At 34.3% G+C, this 27,709-nt stretch overlaps 1 protein-coding gene across 1 annotated transcript in view; it reads left to right on the forward strand.

The window, feature by feature from the left end:
• LOC109053217 (microtubule-associated protein 4) overlaps positions 1-27,709 on the forward strand; it is a 61,494-nt gene that overhangs the window by 6,337 nt on the left and 27,448 nt on the right. The window contains 6 exon segments of the mRNA XM_042751689.1: positions 7,705-7,887; positions 8,765-8,821; positions 19,092-19,172; positions 20,504-20,590; positions 23,481-23,663; positions 26,383-27,579. Of these exon segments, the coding sequence (XP_042607623.1) occupies positions 7,713-7,887; positions 8,765-8,821; positions 19,092-19,172; positions 20,504-20,590; positions 23,481-23,663; positions 26,383-27,579 (1,780 nt within the window). The 5' untranslated portion in view covers positions 7,705-7,712.

The raw sequence follows: 27,709 nt of genomic DNA on the forward strand, positions 1-27,709 counted from the left end.
AAATTATGCAATCTAATTTATATTAAAAACTGCTAATGTTGCATCTTTGTTTGGATCATGATTAAAATGCAGTGGTTGCCTCTAATTTTAAATGGAAAGAGCACAGACGAAGCCTTATTTTGTTTAGATGAAGAGATTTCTTTTATTTGTGTAGCTTATTTATTTGATTTGGGCCTTGTTATACAATTTCAATTTTGTTTTGTTATTTACATTTACATTATATTTACATTTTGTTATTTAGCAGGCACTTTTATTCAAAGCGACTTACAAATGAGGACAATAGAAGCAATCAAAACCAACAAAAGAGCAATGATGTGCAAGTGCTATATTAGTATATTATTAAAGTGTTATATTTCAATTTCACAAAGAAACATGCAGCATTTTGTCCAAGCAATAATAAAAGGACTCATTTAATTTATAATTTGTCTTGAATCTCATTTTGTAAAAAATAAAAAAAAATAAATAAAAAAATCATGAATCGAATCGTGAAATCAAAATTGTGAACCAAATCGAATCGTGAGTTGAGTGAATCGTTACATCCCTATTATCTACTGTTTGTCCTTTCTTTATATGATGATTTGATGAATATATACAGCATATATCTGTGGACATAAACACACGTGTGTGCTGATTATTGTTGGATCTGCAGTCAGTCAGATCTGTGTGTAGATGAGAAACGTGAGGTCAAGAGGAAGACAACGTAACATGCTTTCTCTGAACCGGTTTTATTTTTACTCCGGCTGGCTCTGTAAAGACATGCAGACATGTGTGACAGTGTTGTGTTTCAGGGCCTGGCCCTGTGTTTTCATAAAGCGCTCCGTGACACGGACACCGTTTGTGTCTAATATCATTAAAGGGGAAGTGATGAGGACTTACTTTTGTCTTCAGCAGTAATAAAAGCATGTCAGTATTTTACATTGAGTTTTATCAAGTTTATGTGATAGAAATGGATTGCATTTTTATCAACTGATTTGATGAGCCACGTCCAAAACCATTGTGAAATATCATACATGTGCAAACTTGTGATCACAAGTCATTTGAATTCTTTATTAAGTGCATATTAAGGACATTATGTGCATTTGGCAGAAATTAACAGGCAGAGAGACTTGTTAATGGATAATGGATTCTCAGTTGATTTGTGTGTGTGTGTGTGTGTGTGTGTGTGTGTGTGTGTGTGTGTGTGTGTGTGTGTGTGTGTGTGTGTGTGTGTGTGTGTGTGTGTAAATACTGTGCAAAATAAGTGTTAACCTGTTAACCCGCACCTGGACGCCGACGCACAGAATTCTCTTTGTTTGCACGTGTCAATGTTTACGAATAGATTAAATGAAACAGGAGGACAAAATTAATCTTTACAAACTATATATCATTATAAAGATCTAAGCCTCAAGCATCGACGACAGATCGTTGTTTTTCTATGGAAAGCTTATAAAGACTGTATTTGCTAAATTCATGTAAGCAGTACACATCAAAACATGAAGAATCAAAACGCAGTACGTACCAGATTCGTCGTAATAATGAGTCATAAACACATCCACAGCTGTAAATCCCGGTTTAGTTAGAAAGGTAAGGGTCCACTGAACGAAATCTCATGGAGCACGTTTAGTCCAATGAAGCAATAGCATTGTAATATGGATGATAATTCCTTTTTTTACGTCTCAGTTCTTCAGGGACAGCAATAGATTCTGTCTATTGCTTTATAATTGAAAAACTTTGCAGTGGTATGTTTAATGACTAAAATAGTTTGTAGAACCCTTCAGTACAGTTGGTTAATATTTTTTATGTTTGTGGGGATGGGGGGGCTAGCTATAGTGTCAGAAAAATGGTTGCAGGAATCTAATTTTTCATGGTATCTTCTTCAGATTTGAAATAGAAACTCATGAGACAAGTGACTTTCAACCCATTACATTTCTAGATTGCTCCAGGACTGATTTCATGTATTTTTATATCAAATAAAAAATTTTTTTTGATTTTTTTGTACAATTTTTTTCAAGGCACTTCAGTGTCTATAACTATAACTATATTTTTGAGCATTATCAACTCTGGATGATGAAAAGTAAAGCCCAAAGGGTCTTCTTTCCAAAGACACCAAAATTATGTGTGTAACAAACATAAGTAAGGAACTGTAGCAATTTTAAGTTAGGTAGGGCACTTTCAGCTGTGAGGCCCATAATGGGGGGTGCTGGCTAACAGGTTAATTAAGTTTTAGTTTTGAATAAAATGATTGGTATTAACACTGGAAAATTGGTATAATAATAATAATAATAATAAATATAAAGTTATATTTAAAAATGCACTTCTACTACTACTACTACTAATAATAATAATAATAATAAAAATGAAAAATCTATAATAAAATAAACAATAATGTTTTAATAATAATAATTAAAAATGTATTGCTGTTTTTGTTGTTGAGTGGTGATTGCTGTTGTTATTAATATTAATGTTTATTATCCATATAATTTAATATTATTTTATGTATAGTAATACAATTTATTATTATTATTAATAATACATAATTATTATATTTTATATTAATTTATTTTAATTACATTAATATTATTAATTATTGTTAAATATTTGGATGATGATGATGATGATTGTTATTATTAATGTTTTATTTATTTTTTGATTATTTTTAATTATTATTAAGTTGTCAATAGAACAGTTTTGTGTTTTTTTGTCATATTGCTGTTGTGTTACAGATGTTTAACTACGGTTAAGAGGGTTCCTAGGCACTTTTGACTAAGTGTCAAGTGACACACAGACTTGAGTGACTTACTGTTTGATTTTCTCACAGCTGTGTGAAATGGGCCATAGTCATTAGAGACCATTCAGATGTGTTGATCATTAACTGCAGAACAAGGTGAGGGTGAGACAGGTGAATGCTGGCTCTGTGCAGACTGTGATAAAGCACAGAGACTGTGTGTGTGTGTGTGTGTGTGTGTGTGTGTGTGTGTGTGTGTGTGTGTGTGTGTGTGTGTTTGAGTCACAGTCCAGTCCTTCTCTAAATCTGCTGCAGTGTCACACCAGAGAATTCCAGGCATCTGTGGAATGTTGGGAGGATCTCTCACACACACACACACACACACACACACGCGCACACACACACACTAGTACACAAACACAGACCAATGCATTACAAGTGCACTTTCTCTTTGCATATGCATGTCGTTTGTGTTGTTATTCAGCCAGATACACGAGGTTTTCAGTCATAAAAGCAAAGTGCCATTCAGTGTAACACACTTTGTTTGCATTTAATGATGTGAACACCAGAATGGGACGTCTCGTCTGTGACCCATAAAGATGTTGAGAGTGTGACTAACTCAGCAGGATTCTCTTTAAACTGTTGCTCTGTCACGACAGTAGTACAAGTTTTGGGCTGCTTTCCGTCATGTTGTCAGTGGCTTTATATTAGCACATGTGAGCATCAGCAGAAAAAAAGCAGAAGTAAGTGAAGGAAACTGAACCAGACTAAGTGGAATATAAATAAGAGATGATTGTTGTTGTTTAGCTGCACAAATGCAAGACTTCATAAACTTGAGTTATTGATAATTTGTTGCTCAGAAATGTCAGGCACGGTCCGGCTGTGTCTTAAATTTAGTGTGCTGCCAACTTAGACAGAAGCCCAAAAATACTGTGAGGGCGCGTCAGCAGTTTGACCTCGCTAAACTGTAGGTGCTGTGTGCTAAAATAATATTGAGCCGGCAGATTTACCCTGAAGAAAACAATCTAATGATTATTGACCGGAGCGGAGCTGCTGCACAGAGAGTGAATAGATGTGTGTGTGTGTGTGTGTCTGTGTTTGATTCATGGTTGGCGTGACCTGGGTTATGTGTGTTTGAGAGGCCAGAATACAGAAACAAGCACAGCTGTGATGTGTGGACAGTTCAGAACATCTGATGTGAACATTAGGGTTGAAGTTTTGGACCATAACACCAGCACAAGCAAGTAATTAATATAAAAACCTGCTTTAAATGAAACCGAGCAAAGCTATTAAGCAATGGTTTTATTCAGAAGTTTCCCTTTATGTACTTTTTCTTATATTATTACAGTTTTACTCGATAGAAAGACTTCTCAGCTTATTCTTATGGAAACATTTTTAATGACGTGAGGCCGGATAAACGTATAAACCTTTTATAATATTCATTATTTTTTGCTGTTCATATATAATTTTGCTATTTATTCATTACATTTTCTGTGTTTTCACCTGCATTAACACTGTCTTCTTCCCCACAATTTCCTTTTTGTTCAATGTTGCTTCTTTTATTTATTTATTTATTTATTTATTTATTGCTCTTTGTCATTTAAACAATGATTTTTTTAAGTTGATTTTAGTTTTACTTTCCTCTTTCATAGTTCTCATAATTTTGATTTGTGTTGTTTTTATTAATTTTTTTAATAGGTTTATTTTTTATTATTATTTTTATTTTATTTATTTGTTTAAGTTTTAGTTATTTTCTTTCAAATCTTCAAGTAAAACTAAAAAAATAAGAAATGGTCTGTAAAACCATTTTAAAAATTCATAGCGTTACTGGAAATCAAATAATTATGATGAAGATGAGTCATATTTCTCTGTGTAGTGAGATTTGTTTTATGAATCTCGTGTCCCTGATTCATGTTGTCACTGAAGGATAAAATTGTGTGTGTTTGTAATAAGATCAGATAATATTTGTGTTTGGATTCCTGACACACCCTCGATTCAATCTCAACTCATGTGTGCAGAAGATTATGGCATGTGTGTGAGCAGCATACCTGTGTGTGTGTGTGTGTGTGTGTGTGTGTGTGTGTGTGTGTGTGTGTTTGTAGAGCAGTAGATTACACAGGCTTAACTGTGTCAATGGCCTCACACGACCTGAGAACAAACACATCTACTTAACTATATAAATGAGGACATACAATACACAATATAAAGCCAATTATGACTGCAGACTAACCTGAAACCAACAAGAAAATGTGCATGTGCTGAAATTAAAATGAGTAAATAAAAAGGACAAAACAACAAAATACTAAAACTTTAAATTGAAAAATTACACCTGAAAATATAAAAGTGTTCCGAATAATAATCAAATAATATATATATATTTTTTTTAGTATTTTAGTATTAGTAGAAAGATATAGTAGTATCTTAATAATACTAAAATAACCCTGGTGCATTTTTAGATAAAAACAAAAAACAAAAAAACAAACAAACATTATTTGCGTTATAATTTGTTTGTAAGAAGGGGATGCTTCCTCCAAACTGAGGTTCAGTCAGATTTTGTTCATTTATGGAGAAGGATTAATAGTAAACCTGCCCACAGTGACTGTTAAAGTGAACTGTGTTAGTTCTGGCCTGCTGTATCAAATCAAATCATCCTGCGACAAGCCACTTTTACCCCAGTATCCTTCCTTTGTTCAAACATGATGACTTCCGATGTGATCCGCCGCGTGTTATTAGGCTCACGGCCCAGATAGCAGTTCCTGGATGTGATTTCTTTAACCAGAGCTCGTGAAGTTGACTAAGCATTGCTTTTTGAATAGCTAAGGCTTTCAGATAGTCACCTGATGAAAGTGGTCCAGGTCTTTCCTGAACTGCTGTTATATATTAATGACTCTGCGTGGTGTCGAGCACATACAGATGCGGTTCTTCTGTTTGTCGTGGCAGATAAACACTGTTTCGCAGCTTACTGTAGCTGAACAGGTTCTGGAGGACAGTGGAGGAGAGCCAGTCGTGTCTTATAATGTCGTAATGTTTGTAGCTGTGGGGGAAAGTGAAGGTCTCAGCACAGCAGCTGCTCTCTGATCCTCTGACGCTCAGATCCTGTAGAATCCAGGTCAAAAGCCATGAGAGAATGATTTGTGTCGTACCTAAAAACACCCATTAGTTGTGGTCAAGTTACTGTAATGCATGACTGAGAGGCTTTTTTAAAGCATAAAGCAACAGTAATATGATATAAATAAATTGGTCATTAATGATATTTCTTTTACTTTTTATTTTATATTTTTTTATTATTGTAGTTTATTTTATTGTAGTTTTTATTTTATTTTATTTGAATTGTTCATTTATATTTTTTTTGTTATTTTTCATGTTATTCTTTTAATTTTTGTTTAATGTTATTATTTTAGTTATTTTTTCATTTATTTTTATTTAGTTATTTTTTATATTTTTTTCATTTTATTTTATTAAAAATAATTTATTGTCATTTTTATTTTAGTTTTTAATTTAGTTTTTATTACTTTCTGATATTATTTGTATTTTTTTTATTTACTTTATTTTTCATTTATTGCTCCATGAATGTCAGCACAACATGAGTTCTCCTTTATGTTTTATATAAAGCATGAAACAACAGTAATATGATGTTTAATAAATACCCAGCTTATTAATCACGATGATAATCATAGTAAATGCATGGTGACCTGGAGTGAGTTTATTATCAGTCTTGCGTTCAGGATCGGGTGGTTTGGCTCCGTTTAGCTGCTGGTTTGCTGCAGCTCATGATGATGATGTCACCTCACCACAGCAGATGTAATGATCTCATGAAAGTCTTAAATCGGATAGCATGCTAGAGTGCAGAAGGGAAGTTCAGCTCACAAGTGCCTGCCGCTGCTGTCGTACACCTAATATTCACACCCACTTCCTGTCTGAAAGCCCCTCTCTTCCTCCACTGGAACATTCTGTCCTCCTCACTGTGGTGCTTCACCAGTAGAGGACGCCACACTGGATTTAACAGCTACATATGACTCAGCTCTGTGATTTATGAGAACAAGATTAATGATTATTTTATTTTTTTATTTATAAAAATTATAACACATAAAAATATTATATTTATATCACAATATTTTTTATAATATATTATTTTTTTATATATTCCAAATTTTTTCATTTTATTATTATTATTATTATTATTATTATTTTTAGTAGTAGTAGCAGTGCACTTAATTGTATTATTTATTTTATTATTTTTAAATATTTTATATTTTTTTAAATTCTATTTATTTAAAATTGTATTAAATTATTATTTTGTATTTTTTGTAATATTATTATTCTTTTTATATATAATTAAATAAAAAAATTTATATAATATATTTAATATTTTATTTTACCTTTATTTTTAAAAAAAGAACTGAGTGCATTTATATTTTAAAGAGGGAGAAAAGATTCTCAGCTTAGTCTGTTGAACTGATGTTTCAGGATAGCTCTGTTTAATCGGGGATCTGTGTGTGTGTGTGTGTGTGTGTGTGTGTGTGTGTGTGTGTGTCCATCCCACAGCTGTAATCCTGCTGCGTTACACCGCTGCCACATCTTTAATCTCTGTGATTTAGGAAAACACAGACGCGAAGTCTTAAGATTACACAACACAGGAAGACACAAATTATGATTATCAGCAGAGAGACGCCGCAAATGGATCACAGGCTTTGAAGAAAAAGTTAAAGAAGGAAATGAGTTCTTTTGGGCCACCCTCAACACTCAACACGACCTTTACCTTCATCTTCTACTTCTACTGATAATGATAATGTTAAATTATAAAACATAAAAGCCATCAGCCCATTCTGATGACATAATTCAACATCTCACAGAGATTGCATCATGATACATGACATCATCATAATAGAAAGTGTTCTCGCTGTGGTGCATAAATGACAGTAAATACAAAATATTAACAAGCATAGGTAGTTCTTATTATTGTGATTATTAAACCGACATGTTTTCTTCTTGTGTCGCAGTAAGAGTCATGGCGGATCTGAGCTTGACTGATGCTCTGACCGACAGCGTTCCTCAGCCTGACATGGAGAACATGGTGGAGATGGATTTCGTGGCCACGCTGGAGGCCGAGACCTTTGACGACCGGGTCGGAGAGACGGTTGACAAGACGAACTTCGTCCCACTGCTGGACAATGACGGGAAGGGTGAGTCCGATCTGTTGATGTTAGCACGTTACCCAGCGAAAACATTACATAATGCTGATCTATTACCAACAAGCTTTGTTTTCATTTCTTTTCTTGTATTGCATTGCTTTTTTTTTTATTTTATTTCATTGCATTGCATTTTTTTACTATTTTATTGCATTGCGTTTTATTTATTATTTCATTGCATTGCATTTTATTTATTATTTTATTGCATTGCGTTTTATTTATTTATTATTTTATTGCATTGCATTTTTTTTGCATTGCATTTTATTTATTATTTTATTTTATTGCATTGCATTTTTTTTTTATTGCATTGCATTTTTTTACTATTTTATTGCATTGCATTTTATTTATTATTTTATTGCATTGCATTGCATTTTATTTATTATTTTATTTTATTGCATTGCATTTTATTTATTTTTTATTGCATTGCATTTTTTTACTATTTTATTGCATTGCATTTGATTTATTATTTTATTGCATTGCATTGCATTTTATTTATTATTTTATTGCATTGCATTTTATTTATTATTTTATTTTATTGCATTTTATTTATTATTTTATTGCATTTATTTTCTTTTTTTATTGCATTGGATTATATATTTTTACTCTATTGTATTACGTTTTTTTATCTACTTATTTTATAATAGCAGTACAGCATCTCTTTCCACAGATTGTTTTGATGTTCACTGAATGTTGCTGTGGTTCTGGTTTGTATTGGCCTGTGTGAATCTTTGTGGGCGTCTCTCTGATTGATTTTGTTTGGATTGAGCAAACTGTGTGTTTGTCAGGAATCTCCCTTTGGCTTTTGAGGATTTTCTTATTCAAGCGCCTCTAATTGTGGAGTGTGTGTGTGTGTGTGTGTGTGTGAGAGCAGATCCGAGTACAGTAGTCGAGACAGGACAGCAGGAAGTCCAAGGGGCTCAAAACCCTGGTAAGATTTTCTCATCGCCCCAGTTTAGTCACTCCATGATTTGAGTCATACCTTGGTTTGCTCGTTTTCCTTCATGCTCATTTTCAGTTCAGATCATTTGTTTTGTTCGGACGGGAAGCCACTCATCTCAGTGGGCGTCGAGGAGACTAAAACCTTAATTTAGCAAGGTTTTAGTTTACTTTGTAAGTGCATGTTTATCCCGTTAGCAGTGCATTAAATAGCACCTGTTCTCCTCAATCTTGATATCTGTCATCCTCTGTCACGTGATGTCTGTCAGCGGGACTTGACTTTGATTTTTGTTTCCTGTTTGTTGATGCTCACGAGTTAAATTTGTGATGGTGCATAGACACTCAAATGGAGTCGATATTGTGAAATATGTTGATTAATGCACGTCATATACATTAATGTATTGATATAAATAGAAATCTGCTGCTCTTGTTTACACACACTGATTTTGGTCAGTCCAAATGAATCCAACTGTAGTTTTTATCTTTTCATTTTTAGCACAAATATTAATTCTCCACTGCTGATCAGTTCATAAGACGTAAATAAACTTAAGCACTACACACATGCACAAGGATTAATTATTTTATTTTTTTTTTTTTTATGGATTTTAAAGGCATTGTTATTTTAATAGTGAGAGAGTTTTTATAGTTTCTATTAATATTTTAAATAAAATCAGAACTGGTTCTCAATACTCAACCCTGGCTGTTTCTAACACAAAAATTGGGTGAAATATGTATTTTTTTATTTTTTATAACATTATACTTTAAAACACATAAAAACACATGGCATTCAAAAATTGTGTAAAATATTGGGTCTGATTTTAAGGTTTAAATGGTTAATATTTTCTACTTTAATAAATATTTAAAACAAATTATATCATAATATAATTTAAAAACTTTTAACATTATTTTTAATTAATTATTTTATTATATATTTAAAATTTTTATTTTTAAGTTTTAGTAATTTTGTGCAGTGTTTCTGTCCTTTTATTTATTTAATTTTATGTGTCTATACCTTTTATTTTGGGTAATAAGTGCATCAAATAAAACAAGTTGTTTATATTTTATTTAATTTTTATTTCAAGTAATGGCTTTAGTTTTAGTCTTAGTTTCCATTAATCATATTAATTATAACCTAGCATTAAGGTCTTCATCACCTCTTTGGAACGAGGTGTTTACATGAAGGCTTTTCAGTCTGATTAGTAATGAATTGCTAGTAATGGTTTTTTTTTTTTTTTTTTTTTGTTCTCCGACTAACCCATGTCATAGTACAATCCATTACTTTATATTTCTTTGTGCATGTCGTCTCCCGTGTCTCAGTTTGAGCCCAAAGCCTCAGTGTGTTTTGCTCTTGTAGGTGCAGTGTTTGTCTTAATTGTCTCTCTTCTCATATGACAGTAATAATTTACTCTCAGCTCTCAGCACACAAGAGCAAAATGCTTCAGAAGACCCAAGACCAACGCACATCTCATGCTGATCAACAATAATTCTTCACCACAGCACATCACAAAATGACCATCTAACATGTGATTTCACTGCACTGCTTATGATGGGAAAAGACAAAAATAGCATGCCTCAAGTGCATTGTTGATTTTATAAAGCATTTAATGCATAATGAAAATAAGAAGTTCACAGCTGTTTGCTTTATTAAAGCGTAATGTGTTTTGATGAGCGTCCTTCAGGTGGCGCTGTTGTGCTGGAACGATCTCCTGCATGAGCTCTGCATCTCCATGAATCATGATTATGGAAAGTTTCTCTTTGCTGTTCTTGCAGGAAGTAAGTAGGGCAGAGAATATATAGATGTGTGAGCTGCAGCCGACGCAGATGTCCAGGGAATAGAGACGTTTTTAAGCATGTCTTCATTTATTTATTTGCCGTGGATGCTGCATGCGACAGATTGATTGACAGGTGTGCAGTACTAACCAGCGCTGTTGTTCTCTTCCCGTCTGCCCTGCGTCGTGTGTTTCCACCCTGTGTCTTGCTTCAGGCGACTAGATCTTCTGCTCGTGGCTGCGTCTCGATGCCTCTCTCGCTCACGCCGCTGAACCTTCTGGAAAACCTGTTCCTGACACCTTCTTCAAAAGCCTCAGCTTTGCACCCTGCTTCAGGACGTGGGATGTGTTGAGAGACGGAGAAAACCCTGAGTCCAAACCCTAGTGAGCTGCTGTCTACATAGGCTGCTGCCTTTTAAGGGACCCGTCACAGGGGACATGTTCAGTTTCATTAAACTATTGAGACTAGGGTTGGGTTTTGATTCACTCTTATCAATTCTGGGTCTGCATATCAGATTAATTTTTGATCAAATCTCGGTTCAGATTGAAATATTTACAACAGTTAGACTACCTTTTATTCCTGCCACATTTAGGCTATAATCACTACTGCCAACTAAATAACATTTATTTAACATTCAAGTGAATTCATAAATTCTTAACATTCAAGGATTGAATTAAAAAAACAAAACAGCTTGAACTGTATGAATTAAATAAACATTCTTATTAAAGCTACAATAGGAACCAGTTCTTGATACCTAACCCTCCTTTCAGTTTTAACACCAAAATTTTATAAAATATTGGATAAAATATGCATTATATTAATAAAGTAATACAAAACACAAAATATGGCATTCAAAAACTGTATTGAAAATACTGTGCATTTATTTTCTAATAATATGATACTCAAAACACAAGCACATGGGACATAAACATTGGTTAAAATATTGTTAAATATACATTTTTCTATGCATAAAACATGCATTTAATGTGACACTCAAAACAAACATATGGGACAGTTTTTAATGACAGAGTTTTTTTTATTTTTTTTTATTAGAATTTTGCATGCACCTGCTATTTTATTGCAATGCATTCTGGGATTTCCTGTCCATGGTGCTGCCTTATCTTTAATAAGATATCTTAAAAGGGAACAAAATCTTGTCGCCTGACTTTATAGACCAGCCCTTTTTTTCAGGAGCACACTATGATGCCTTAAAATGCTGACTGTGTAGGCGGCTCACTAGGTTTTGGAACACTGTCTGGTTGTCAGACACACTCCGGCTTCTCATTTAAAGACATTTTCCTCTTCCTCTTCGGCAAAGTCATCGCAGGCACACTGTACAGCAGCATCAGCGGCCGCGGGACGCTCCGAACACACCACCGGAGGAGTCCCTCTGTGGGCTTTTGAGGGAACAGTAGCTCAAAGTGAGAGATGATATATCTGGTGCTGACAGACCACGGTCACACACGCCTCGAGATCCACACACACACACACACACACACACTCTTACTGTGAGGCTTTTCTTCTTGCTCATACAAACACTTTTCACCAATTAAACTCAACATGAAATCCCAATTAAATGACTGCACATTTCTCATTGTGAATGATTTATTAGAGCACATTATTATTATTTTTCTCTCAATTCCTTATTTGTTTAGTCATTGTTTTAGGCTGATAAAGTGTCAGTAAATGAATGTTAGTTAATGTGATAAATGTTATAGCAATAATATCAAATAGAGAGCAGATCTCCCACAATCCACTGCAAAATTCGGCTCTGACCGTGGTATTATAGTAAACTAAAACCAGACAAAACATTTTTGTTAGTAGGGTAAAATAATATTGAAATTATTATTATTTTTTAAATATTTTATTTCAGTTAATGTATATTTTATAAAACATTAATTTTTAAATGAAATATTTTAAAAAGTGTATGTTTTAAATATTATTTTATTATTTTATTTATATTTATATTATATTTAAGCCAGTTATATATATTTATATATTTTATATATTGGTTTAAAATTAAAAAAATATATATATATTTATATATTTATATAAAAACAAAAAATCAACAATTATTTATATATATATATAAAAAAAACAAACAAAATACTATATATTATATATATTATATATATATAATATCAAAAATTCAACATTTCAATATTATCAGCAAAAAATTTAAAGAAAAGAAAAAAATGGGAAATTAAAAAAAACTAACTGAAATATTAATAAAAAGAAAACAATAATAGAAGTACCCTAAGTTAAATAACACTGTCTGGCTCTGAATATCCTGTTTCAGCCCAAAATGCATCACATTGTAGAAGAAAAATGTCTTGTGAATGTAGTTTCATGTTGACTTTAAGTCTGTTCTTGTCTTAATATCCTAGAGAGACGTTATCACGTCTTGATTACCTGTAAACTGCACCATCAGTGTGTCGTATTAGTTCTGATTCACACAGCTTTGTTTATCGTCACACAGCAGTCGCCCAAAGAGACGTGTTGTGTGTGTTTCCATTGCTGCATTGGATTGCATCGTGCACACAAACATACGCGTACTGTATGTACACTGTCCTCCTGTCTGGCCGTGTTAAAGATCACTTTGAGACCTCAGCTGCCAGAGTTCATCACACACACACACACACACACACACACACACACACACACACAACATATTCATACGATGTCTCGGCTTGCATAAGTGCATTTGTAAATAATTAAATCATTAAATAAAATAACATGAAAATAACTTAATAAATGCATTATAAAAGCACTATTTACTCAAAATATGTCTCGGCTTGCATAAGTGCATTTGTAAAGGTTGTATTATTTGTTTAGACTGTGTATGTAATTTTTCCCCATCTTTGTCTTTAATTGTATGTGGAATATTAATAATATTTCTATGCAGCTGAGACACTTTGCAACTTTGTTTGGTGCTGAAAATGGCACTGAAATCACATGCTGCATCTTTAGAGATGGATTGATTGAAATTGCATTTAAAGTAGATCTTATTTAACTTTGAGTGTTTAACCAGAAGCCAAGAGAGGCTTCAAACACAGCGCTGTAGCTTCTTCCTCCTCTCACACACATGCTGGCTGCTGTAGTCTGTATTACGTCTCGTGTACGTCCAGATTTTTCTAGTGTCCACTCAGTTAATAAAGTTTTTATCGACTGTTTCAGTCTGTCCTTGTACTTGGAAATCTGGTTATTTGTTGCAGACGTTTTGGATGAACTGGTTTTAAAGCTGGTCATGATGATTTGAGCCACAATGTAAGACTTTTTGGAGTAATTGATATACGTGTCCCTGCAGCACAAAAGCAGTCTTAAGTCTCTGGGGTATATTTGTAGCAATAGACAACAATACACTGTATGGGTCAAAATTATCCATTTTTCTTTTATGCCAAAAATCATTATGATATTAAGATGTTCCATGTTCATGTTCCATGAAGATATTTAGTAAATTTCCTACCGTAAATATATCAAAACTTAATATGCATCACTAAGAACTTCATTTGAACAACTTTAAAGATGATTTTCTCAATATTTAGATTTTTTTGCTCCCTCAGATTCCAGATTTTTAAATAGTTGTATCTCAGACAAATATTGTCCTCCTAACAAACCACACATCAATGGAGAGATTATTTATTCTGCGGTTATTTATCGACACTTAAGACTGGTCCAGGGTCACAAATGGCTGTGTGTTAAAGGAATAGTTCACTCAGAAATTGAAGAACAACATTGGACCCCATTGACTTTCACTGTATGGACAAAAAAAAAAAAAAGCACTGAGGCATTTTCCAAATCCAGACCGTTGTCTTTTGTGTTTCACAGAAGAAGGACAGTCATTATGTTAATAATGTTAATTGTTGTGTGAACGATCATTCTAGATTGACTCACTGCTGTCCTGAACTCTAGTTTTGGTTAGTTCTCTTGGTCTTTGTGATGACGTGTCTCCAGTAAGGAGCGTGTGTTTGGGCGGCGTCTCTGCGGCAGTGGCTCCTGCGGGAGCTCTATATGGGTCAGCCTGGCCTACTTGAGTCTGTTTTAGGGCTGGACGGCCCCGCAGCAGATGCGCTCGATCCGGAGCCGTTGTGTCCCTGATTCTCCAGAGGACGGGATCCTCTGCTGAGTCCATCTCTCATCCAGCTGTGCCCACTGCACAACCAATCACGCTTTTTGTTTTAGAAAGCCAAGTTTTTTACGTAATGCTGACAGCAAGGGATTGCAGTATATTTCTATGCATTATATATTTATACATATGTTTTAAATATGTTAAATATAGTATGTTCCAGCATCGTTCCTCCAGTCTTCAGTGTCACATGATCTTCAGAAATCATTCTAATATGCTGATCATCTTAACAAAAAACATTTTATTATTATTAACAAAATAAAACACACTTACGCCAAACAATATAATTGTAGAAACTGTGATACATTTTATTTTTCAGGATTCACAGATGAATAGAGAGTTCAAAAGAGCAGCATTTATTTAAAACAGAAATCTTTTGCAACATTTATAAATGTCTTTACTGTCACTTTTGATCAGTTTAATGCATCCTTGATGAATGAAATTAATTTATTCTTCAAAACAATATACACAATATACAATACACACACATATATACATATACATACATATGTAAACACTTATCATATTAATGTATATTAATGTATTGCATTATTCATATGTGAATAATGTTTTATTGTTGTTATTATTTTAGTGCAACCATTCATCAAAAATGTGTGATTTTCTAAAAACATCTTAATGACCTGAAAGCTTTGAAAGGTAGTGTGTGTGTATATATTATAGCGTTTTATTGTATTGTATTTTACTTAATTTTAGTGTTTTATTAATCATATGCAATCATTATGTATGTATAATAAATAATATATATTAGAAATATAATAATATTCATATATGCATAAAATATTTTTTACGGAGAGCTGATAACCATTTAAGTTTAAATTGTGTGCCTTTTTTTTTCTCTCTCAATAAAAATGCTGAAAATGTATGTTGTGACCCATTTAATGTAATTCTATTGTTGTATGATTTGTGTAGGTGAGAGTTTCTGTCAGTGTGTTGATCCTGGTTCAGTAGTTGCAGTAATATCTTGGTAAAGCTCAGCAGCTTTGGCGTCCTCGTCCTGTCTCGTCTCGTCTCTTAATTCATCTTAAATTGTCCTCCTTGAGTTTAATCTGAACTGAGGTCAGTTTTGAGGGTGTTTCTCCACTGATGAAGTAACCGTTTCCCATAATCCCCGTCTGCGGAGGTGCTTTTCGCTGCTTCCTCGTTCTCAGGATTGGTCTTTTGGAGATTTGGCATGTGTTTTAAATCATTGCGGAAGCGCTGTAATCCTGCATCCTGCGGTGGAGCGTCTGCGGGGTCAGACTGAGGTCACACACTCCTCGTCTTCCTCTTCACCGTGTTTACTGTCCTCACTAGACCTCGCTCTGGTCAAGTAATTCTGGAGGCAGTTCTTGTCAGCCTTCTGTGAGCATTTCCCTTTATTATGCATAATCTGTAGTTCTTCATCTTTGTGTGAACACTGATAGTTTCGTGCAATAAAATGTGATTTAGTCTTTTGACTATTTTTGCACATTTCTATTAAGGGTCCGACAGAGATGCACAGCAGTTTTGGGTGTCATTAGCAGTTTAGATAATAATCATAAATAACCCTGTTCTGTTGCATCAGAGTATCACGGTATTAAATCATTTCTCAGCACTGTAAGTCATTTGAAGCATTTGTCTGCAGGTGATGAGAGCGATATAAATACGATCCGGTGGCAGACGTGGATAAAAAGCCAGCCGTGAGGTCACCCAGACTCTGTGTCATTGCTCCGCTTCCTCTGGCAAACGTGTCATGAGATGCGGATCGTTTGCCCGGCCAACATTTCAGCGCGCCGCCTGCGTCCTCATTGGCAAAGTCGTAAAAATAAACGGGGTCTGTGTGGCCCATGGGACGTCTGGAGGCACAGACACCAAAACGGGAAAAGAGACAGAATCACTGTCCACAAAAATATATCAGAGAGATTCTGGGGGTGGAGGTAAGACTGAAGGTCAAACTCTGGCCAAGACATCGAAAATAAGAAAAATAATAGAAACAATTAATCATTCAGCCTTCTGAGGACACTACCACTAAACCTTTGTTTATCTTCATGTCTCAGTTATTTTTATAATAATAATAATAATAATAAATTATGTTGTTAATGGAGAAAATACTATCAAATACTTATATATTTAAATTTATTTTATTTTTTAATAATAATAAATACTGTTGTTAATGATGACATTTTTAAAAAATACCATTATTAGTCTATAAAATGTGTTATATATTTGTTTTCATATGGTGATGATGATAATTATTATTATTTGAATATATATATATATATATATATATATATATATATATATATATATATATATATATATATATATATATATATATATATATATATATAAATAAAATATAAATATATTAGAGTTTAGTTTTTACCGGTATTTAATGGTTTTTAATTAACAAATGGCATTTCTTCTTATAATAAATAAGTACATAAAACAAATATTAATTAATAATAATGCTCTGGGATATTTCAACCTATTGTCTACGGCCCACATGCTGTTCATTGTCATGGAATTAAATTAAATTAAATATACGTATAATGGAAGTCTTAAAATGGCAAAAATTAGTCCCAGAATAATTCATATTACTGTTTCCTGTTGAGCTTTTATTATTGTAAACACTGAGATGTGTCAGTTAGCGTCAGTGGTGATCAATATCATGAATAGAGATGCTGTAGTTGAGAATAAGAAAAAAGGCATTGCTAATAATCGTTAGTGAGCGGTTCGTTAACTGCAGTCCTCAAAGTCAAGCAGCCTCCGTCAACGAGGAGAACTAAACTGAACTTGACAGTTTTGGGCCAGACGGCCATGATTTTTTGGCATCTTTCCCTCTTTTTCTCTCTCACGGCTCGTTCTGGATCGTGTGCAGCTTCCACACCCCGCCAGTTGTTGATTTCCCAGCATGCTCTCCGCCTCATCACGAACGCCTGCGGACAGAGCCAGAGACATGCTGACGGGTCATAACTCACCGTAACCTACCAAAACACATCTTTGCTTCTCTTTACGGCGTCTAGTTTTGTCTGAGAGGAGCAGTTTATGAGAATGTTATGAGCTGATGCCATCTGATGGAAACAACAGCGCTGACAGGATGATGCTGCTCGCGCTGCTTTAGTTGTTTTCTTCTGAATATACCGCACGCATCTCATTCCCTATCGTGCACATTCAGTGTGCAAATCAGGGATGTTTTTGGCATCGATAATGCTGCATATGTGAATGTTTCTGAAACAAGTCTCTAAAATCTAATGATAAAAATTATTATTGCAATCTAAAATAATTCCTTTCTATGTGACTATATTGTAAACTGTAATTTATTTCTGTGATGAGCAGCTGTATTTTCAGCATCATTACTCCAGTCTTCAGTGTCACATGATCTTCAGAAATCATTCTAATATGATGATTTGCTGCTCAAGAAACATTTCTGGTTATTATCAGTGTTGAAAACAGTCGTGCTGCACAATATTTTTGTGGAAACTGAGATGCATTTTATTTTCCAGGATTCATAGATAAAAAATAAAATTCAAAAGAACAGCATTTATTTGAAATGGAAGTATATTGTGACATTATAAATGTCTTTACTGACACGTTTAATCAATTTAACGCTGCCTTGCTTCATAGAAATATTTCAATAAATAAATAAATTCTAACTGACCCCAAACTTTTCAGTTTCACTTTTTCAGTATTTCAGGTGATAACAGTTTAAATTTCATTCAGAAATGCAGAAGACTAGGAGTATAGGACATCAGACAGTTTTTTTTTAACCTTTTTGGAGCTGCTTTGTGTAGACAAAAATGAAAATCAGCTAAATTTCATGTTTTCCATGAAATACAGGAACTTGAGGTTCAGCGAATGATGATTTTTGGATGCATCTTGTCCGTCTGACTCTGTGTCCAGATACTTTGCCTCGTTAATTTCGCACTGTTAATGAGGCTTGTAATGTCTGTGGGTGAGATTGGCCTTGATTTTGGCTCGAGAGCACGTAAACCGAGCTGAACCCGCCTCTGACCCGCAGGTCCGGACCAAACGGACTCTGTCTGGGTTCGACTTTGGCTTCCGTCCTGTCGAGTCTTTTCAGCGTCAGCCGCTCGTCCGAGGAGGCGCCGGGGGGGGGTTTGGGAGGCGGTCGCGTCCAGAACCGCCACTTCGGATCAGGATTGAGTCAGGAGGTTCCCCACACAGACGGGACCATGAGTTCACAGCGTGCCAGTCAGAGACACGTCTGGGGCCCGAGCCGCTCGAGCTCTGCGCTCTAACCGCGTGTTAACTTGAGTGTGCATGGACGTAGCGTGCTGTGTGTGTGATATGTGGCAGGTGAGTTGAAGGCATGGATTATAGTCTGTTATCAGAGTGGAAAGATGATTTCATGTCTGTTTTACAGGCGCCGTGAATCCGCTGATGTCACAGAAAGAGACGCCTCTTCAGACTGAGCAGCAGACGTTTGGGACAGACTTACTCTCAGGTGAGTTCAGCCTCTGCTTTACGTAGTAAATAAAGCTTTACTGGAGTTGTGACGTGCACTTTAAGATTGAGTCCACACTGCAGATGATTGTAGTCCAGAACTGCCCACTTAGACACAGAAGAGACTGTCTGACTGATCTGTGAATAGTTTTCATGTCATGTAGGTGCAGGGTTTTCTTGTGAAATAGATTGAATGGCAATAACAGACCAGCATTAAAAACAGTCTAATACTGGTGTAACAGAAAAACCTATAGCAGAAGAAAATAGAGATGCAATCAGGTCATAAATTATTTCTATACACGGTTTTATTTTTCTTCAATGCTTGTTATATTTAAAAAAAATATATATATATATATTTTTATATTTTTTTTTTAGGTTTCAGGTTTAAGTTTTTTATTTATTTATTGTTTTTTTTTTTTTTTTTTTTTTTTTACAAAAATTAATCAGACTTTTAACTGTATATATACAAATTTATAGATAGATAGAAATAAATTTAAAACAATCCACCACTTTCAATCAGTGTTATTTTAGTATAATTAATGTACTGTTGTTTTTTTTTAAAATCTTTCTTTCTTTCTTACATGGATTTAGTTTTTATTTTTATTTGGTTCAATAAACATAGTAATACGTACATGTGACTTCACAAACATAACTCGAAAACATTTTAGCTCTTGAATTTCTAGTTTAATCTGCTGTTAAGAGCCTAAAACTAAACTAATCATCTTTCGAGGATTTGATGATATAAAACCCAGACATTACTTTAGGATGAATCTCTTTGTAAGTTGCTTTGGATAAAAGTGTCTGCTAAATGAATAAATGTTGATGTAAATCCGGTGTGAAGTTCTTCCTCAGAAGTGTTCGTTGTGTCTTTAGTATGACTTTGTTGTTGTTAGTCACAGAAGTTGTGTAAAGTCAGCCAAAATGAGGCAGATGGAGAAAGAGTTTTCCGGTTTAGTGCACAATATGCATCAGATTAACAGAGAACAGACTGTGGATGGAAACGGAGACAGTTTCTTACTAAAATGATATTTTGAAACTAGCTGACATGATGATGGGATCGTATGCTCTGTGTTTTCTTCCTGTCTCCTTCAGAGTGTTTCTGTGGGAGTTTTCTGGTCCAGCAGGTGCATCACAGGAGCACAAACACTTCTTTGATAAATGACAATTGGACATTTACATCTGTTTGTTTCCTTTCACTAGTGATAACCGGCTGCTTGTTTTGTCTCTGTAAAGCCTCTCAGAAAACACTGGTCCCTTCTCTCCTCTCATTGACATGCAGCGCACTCGTTCGTTACGCCCTGTTGTTTATCTGCTCTCTCCGTCTCTCTCTAGACTCAGTGTCTGGTTTTCCTGATCAGTGGCACTCACAGTCCAGCCCTCCGCTGATGATGGACAGCAGCCCGATGGCAGCGTTCACAGGTGACCTCAAAACCGTAATCACATGATCTCTCCATCATTCCAGCCCAAATTATAGCTTGCAGTTTACCAGTGCTTTACTGAAGCTGCTGAATTGTCATGCACATTATATTTAATTTCAATAATAATAATAATTTTATTTATTTCATACATTTTGTTATAATGTTATAGAATCTTGAATCTTCTGCTGTTGAATCTTCTAAATCTTTTTATTTATTATTAAATAAGTTTGATAATTTTAGTAGTAGTAGTAGTGATAGTTTGGCAGTAATATTTGCAGTAATGATAATATATTTAAAAAAAAGTAAGTGAGTGGAAAAAAAAGATAAAAACCTATAGAGATGCAATCAGGTCATAAATTCTTTCTATACACGGTTTTATTTTTTCTTTAATGCATGTTATATTAAAAAATAAAATATATATATATATATATATATATATATATAATTTTTTGTTTTTTTATTTTTTTTTTCATATTGTTTTATTTTAAGTTTTAGGTTTTAAGTTTTATTTATTTATTTATTTATTTATTTATTTACAAAAATTAATCAGACTTTTGACTGTATATATACAAATTTATATATAGATAGATTGATAGATAGAAATTTAAAACAATTCACCACCTTCAATCAGTGTTATTTTAGTATAATTAATGTACTGTTGTTGTGTTGTCTTTTTAAAACCTTTCTTTCTTTTTTTCATGGGTTTTCTTTTTAATTTTTTTTTTTTTTGCAGAAGAAAATAGAGATGCAATATTAGTAGTAGTATCATTATTATATAAATGCATGTCATTTTATATTTAATAAAAATAATTAAAAAATTAATAATCATAATAATAATTAATAAAAAAACAAACAATAACAAAAATAATTATTAATAATAAATTAAAAAAATAAAAAAAAAAACTTCTACTAATAATACTAAAATAAAATAAAAACCAAAAAATACTACTGCTGCTACTACTACTATACTACTATATATATACAGATAGAAAGATAGATAGATAGATGGAATATGCTGTGATCTATCTATCTATGAATGCTATATATTCAAATACAAATTTGAAATTGAAATAATATTTCACAATATATCTGTTTTTATTGTATTTTTGATCAAATAAATGAAGCCTTGGTGTGCATAAGAGACTCTCAGTTGTTTCAAACTAAATTGAATTAACTTTATATTTCTTTATCAATAAAAAAAATAAAAAATACATATGGAGGGAAAAAATATATGAATCTATTTAAATATGAAATACTGCAATAGATAATATAAAATATCACAGTTTGAAATATTACAATAAACTACAATGTTTAATATAAAATACTATAAAAATTAAAAATACTAAAAATAAATAAATAAAATGATATAATACTTTGACTGCATCTTTAAGTTTAATTTTGGGGTGTATATATATATTTAGAGAGCGAGCTTTGAAGATCATTATCCTAATGTGATTGAGCTGATTTCCAGTGCTTGCTGCTTGAGGCTCGTTAATTACACACTTTTATTTGCTCAGTGTCATCTTGTTGAATCTTTCTCCGGACGTTAATTAGGTTTACTATAAGTGTGTGTCCAGCAAAACAACACCTCTAATTACCCCTGACCTCGTTTAATGCAGCTCTCACGTCTTCTCCTCCTGTGAGTCCTGTTTTGAATGCGATACACATCTATCTACGGTAGTTATGTTGGTTATAGATGCTGGGAAACTTTAAGTTTGTGGTAACGTCTTGTTGAAAGTCACAGACAGAAGCTCCACCATCTCTCTGGTCGTGCGCTGATTAATGAAGATTTGATCTGATGTAACCCCGAGCTTTTATTCTGCACTCTAATGGGCCGCATTAGTAGTAATGCTAGTAATGAGAATGAGCGTGAATTCATTAGCAGGGTAAATGAACAGGCCTGTTTCTCTCTGGGAAGATGATAGCTGATGATGGCGCTGGTTTGAAGAGCTCTTGGGAGGTGATGAGTCACGCTCACATCAGGATTCAACTCAGATGCTCCACCTGTTACAGACTCACTCACTCTCTGTCACGCAGAAACATACATGTGTCCAGTCTGATAAACCTTTATGACAGATACATGCATATATCATGCATCAGCATCTCAGGATCGTATTTCACTCCAATATCAAAACAAACAGATCAAAATATGTTTTACATAAAGCCTTATTAACTTTTTTTTTTTTTTTTTGACCATGACACATTTTTTTGCATCTTGAGATTGTTTCTTAATGACAATTAAGTGGAGGCTTCTTATATATTTGTCAAGTAGGTTGCATTTATTTATATTTAATAATCTATTTAATAAATGTCATGTGCTCAATACTGTGGAATCTTCATCTTCATAGTTATTTATTTTTTAATACTTCATAAATTATTTTACTTTTAACAAATATATTTTTACGTTATAAATTAACTATAGTAATACTACTACTAATACTTAATAATAATAATAATTATTATTATTATTATATTTAATATTGTTGATTTGTTGTAGTTGTTATTAGTATTATTAGTAGTAGTAGTATTAGTATTATTATATTATTTACTGTATTAAAAACCTTTAATACTGTAGAATCTTCTGCTGCAGAATCTTCAAAATATTTTTTTGTTTATCTTTTTATCATTTTAATAAACTTTAATAAATGTAATGTTAATATTATGAATTCTACTACTAATAATAATTATAATAATTTAGCAGAAGTAGTAGCAGCAGCAGCAGCAGCAGTGTTATTTATAATAATAATAATAATAATAATAATAATAATAATACATTAGTATTTTTTTAATGATTAATTCTCGAGAATATCTTGACCAGCCACAAACACTTGGTATAATGAAGTAAATGTGTCATGTATTTGACTTCTTTCTGAACGTCTTTGGACCCATAGGTTTGTCTCAGCCCAGCGTAATGTCGGCGGTGATCACAGGTGCTGCTCCTTTCCAGACAGAAAGACCGTCTGGTTTGGCCGAAGTGCAGGAGCCGCCAGCTTCTCAGGCCACCGAAGCTCCCAAAATACCATCTGAACCCCTGGCAGCCACGACACCCAAGAGCCCACGGGACACATCTGCAGGTAGAGAACACAGATCGGCACAAAAACAACATGATGTTGAGCGTATGTCAATATTATATACATTTCATGTGCATTACGGTCTCAGGATTTATCTTTCTATAAATCAGTACAGTCTTATTGCATGTAATCGTCTCCTAAAACTGTTAATCTCCTCAATATGTAGTGCATTTCGCTCATGTACTTCCCATGTGTTTTGTATCAGGGATTATGGGATTCCTACAGGAGCCCCTGTGGCGCAAATATCTAATCTATCAGTAATTGAAGCTTAGGCTGTCCACTGGGGGGCATTATAACGAGCGCTAGACTGAGTTACATTATCAGTTGTCCAAACTATTCAAATCCATCCATTCTGGTATCCCAGGGGCCTTTAGGCCTCCACAGCTGTATGGGGTTAGTACAGTGCAGCTGAGACCCAGAGTCATGCTGCTGGTTTATATCAAGCTCAAGAACCATATTCTGCCTGGTTTGACGCTCAAGGCTGGTTCTTGATGTGCAAACAGTGTGTTACACAACTTACAAATAGATGGTCGGACCTGTAGATTCATATTAACTCATGCATGAGTCAGTTATCTAGTACTTATAATAGCAAATGTAATATTTTTATCTGTTTCGTGTATGAGTTTCTTTATTTTGAAGAATGTGGGTAACCAAACAGCTGACGGTAGCCATTGACTTCCATTGTATACTTTGGAAGTCAATGGCTACCAACTGTTCGGTTACCAGTATTCTTCAAAATATCTTTTTTGTGTTCAACAGACCAAAAAAGAACTCATACAGGTTTGGAACAACTTGAAGGTGAGTAAATGATGACTAGACTTTCTCTTTTGGATGAACTGTCCCTTTAACATTCACAGATGGAGCGTGTCCCATAATGCATTGCACTCTCACAGGTTCACCCCTATCAGTCCGAAGAGCACAGATCCGTCTGTGCGATTTATCTGAGCGTGTCATATCAGGACAGATTGTCGGAAACAGCACACTTCATGATGCAGACTATCCCAGCTAACAAAAATATTCTGAAACCATTTTGCTAATTTTCCCTTTCAGTTATCAGAATTTTATTTCTGCATGATCTCTGCATGTTTAAAACATTAATGTCTGAAAAATTTATTTTTGTAATGCAAACTTTAAGGAAACATTCTGTTTTATGTAGTACCGTCAAATGATTAATCGCGATTAATCGCATCCAAAATAAGTTTTTGTTTACATATATAATATAATATATACATATATATATGTGCGTGTGTTGTGTATATTTATTTTGTATATATGAATACACACACATTTATGTATATATTTAAGAAAAGTATGTTATGTTTATATATTAAGTATATTTACATATGATATAAATTGACTATAAATATATACATGTAAATATTTTGAAAATGTATGTTGCATGTGTGTGTATTTATATACATAATAAATATACACAATGCACACATATATATTATGTAAAGAAAAACTTTTATTTTGTATACGATTAATCGTTTGACAGCACTAGTTTTAAGATTTTGCAAACATTATGGAAATGTCACTTTTAAATGTTCTATGAACATTTTTAAACAAGTAACATTTAAAAAAAAAAAAAAACGTTACATCCAACGAAAATGTTTCAGAAAAACTGTTTAATGAACAATGTAAAAATAACGTTTTTGTGCTAGTTTCAAGAACGTTATTAAATACCAGATAACTCTGAATGAAAGTTCTATTAATGTTACTTAAACGTTTGATCATAACTTTAAGAGAACCTCGTTTATTATATGAAAAATCGTCCTGCATTATTGTGTTACTGTGCAAATACAATTCCCACAAACATTTATTATATGAAAAATCGTCCTGCATTATTGTGTTACTGTGCAAATTCAATTCCCACAAATAATCTGCTCGTTATTTCTTATGGAGCAGACTAGACCTTGTACACAAATGAATTATGCTTGACCTCAGTTGCCCAGTCTGTTTCATGCAAATCTTCTGCAGATATGTAAAAGAGATAATGACTTGTTTCATTAATAAGACTTGGTTTCGTAGACTGTGTTTTGAATGTCTATTTTGTCATTTTGACTTTTTTGACTTGAAAACAAAAAAATCTACCTGTATAGTAAGCCAAAATACATCCTTAATCAAGATTCATTTTATTGAAGTCTAATATTTAAGTAGAAGTAGATTATTCTTGTATACTTTTAATGAAAAATTACACCATGTACCTATGAAGAATGTTTTTTTTATAGTTCATGAAGGTTTAATTTAGTACTGTTTACATGCTTCAAGCTTTTTCATTAGTTACGGTTTGTCATTTAACCCCCTCATTTCAGCACCTTAATTTTGAGAAATGCAATGAAATTTCACTTTCTTGTCAAGCACATCTCTAAATTAACTTCTTCATTGTAGAAATTAAACCTTTGCAAGGTAATGTAATAGTTTTTACTATATTATGTATTGCAGTGTAATTGAAATATTTCCCAATGAGCATCCAAGGCTGCAACTATCTATTTCTAAAACTAAAAAAAATAATAATAATAAATCATTCTATTATTCTCCTCTTTTTTCTACAACAACAAAATATTTATTATTTCTTAAAATATGTTCATAATTGTTTGATTATGATCTTTGCAGATTGTAAGATTTATCAAATGGCGTGATTGATAAGTTAGTGAATGTGTGAGAGAGCATAAAAGGGGAGTTAGTGCTGCTCTAATTTCCATTCTTTTTTGCATACGAGGTGTCTTTGGTGACCGCTGGTCCGATGAGGCCGGCATTCCATCTGACCTGCCCTTCACGGCCAGCGTTTCCACTGTTATCAGTCGCCATGCCGGTCCTCTAGTAGAGAGCAGCCCACATGTCACGGCCAACCCTCAGTGGTCCCCGAGAGATAGCGGGGCAGGAGATGTAGAGGAACGGGAAGGTGAGGGATCTGACCGTAAGAAGGAAAAGAAGAAGAAAAAGCGGAGACCCAGGGACGAGGTGTACGACTTCCCCACGGATGTGCAAAGCGAAAGTGCTTCATCCGACAGCCCCCATCAGCCATCCCCACGCAAGGACCGAGACGGAGGCTGGGAAGACGGAGGCCACTTTGGTGGCAGAGTCAAGAAGCCAAAAAGCCGTAAGAAGATTCCTGAGGAATGGGCGATCCATGCAGAGCCCTTTGTCCCTGCTTCGGCTTGCATGCCACAGGAGTTCGCAACTGACTCACCCCTTGAAGTTGACAGCGGACTTGTGTCGCTTTCTGAGGACTTCACCGATGAGAGTTTCATTCCTATGTCTCTTACCCAAGATCTTCTATCCCTCACGGCCACTTCACCACCATCTGCAACACATCTTGAACCTGCAATGCCCTCTCCGAAGTCTCCCGGACGAGCCCCCGATTTATCCCCCCAGCACCCCTTGTCCACGTCATCCGGATTGCAAGATATCCTCATGGAAACAGAAGATTCTCTTGCTTGCAACCTCAGCGACACTCAGCCTTTCGACTCTCCTGGTGTGACCTTCGAGGAAGCAATCTTTGGACAAGATCACACCTACACCACCCAAGGTTCACCATTAAAGGAACCCCAGGCGCCCACCCCTGGAAGCACTTGTTTTGTACCACCGATGGAAGCACTGATCTCGGCACCGCCGTTTTCTCCATCTGGACCTGCGTGGTCTCTTAATAACCACAGTCAGCCCTTTGATCTTGAAGGTGTTGCCTTTGAGACCCCGGTTCCCGCACCTCTGCCTTCGCCCAAGAGCAAAGCCCAGAAGGAACCTAAATCCAAACAAGGCAAGAAGCCCGGCTCATCCTCATCAAAGAGTCCAACCTCCCCTGAAGCAAAGTTGCAGTCTCCCCAGAATTCCGGTCTAAATCCGTCCGCTCCGCCGTTCTTCCCTAGTTTTGCAGAACCTCGGGAGCTCAAAGCAGAAGCGCTCTTCACTTTGGAAGGTTTGTTGTGGATGTTTGGGAAGTGGATCCACATAATGCATGGCTGAGTGGATTCCAAGTCTGGGCTTGAGTGATTTAAACCGTGCACTGCAATAACTAACAAATCACCCGCCCATCAGCTGGAAGCAAG

The sequence above is a fragment of the Cyprinus carpio genome, chromosome B24 (assembly GCF_018340385.1).
Source record: "Cyprinus carpio isolate SPL01 chromosome B24, ASM1834038v1, whole genome shotgun sequence".
In the NCBI taxonomy this organism is placed as follows: Eukaryota; Metazoa; Chordata; class Actinopteri; order Cypriniformes; family Cyprinidae; genus Cyprinus; species Cyprinus carpio.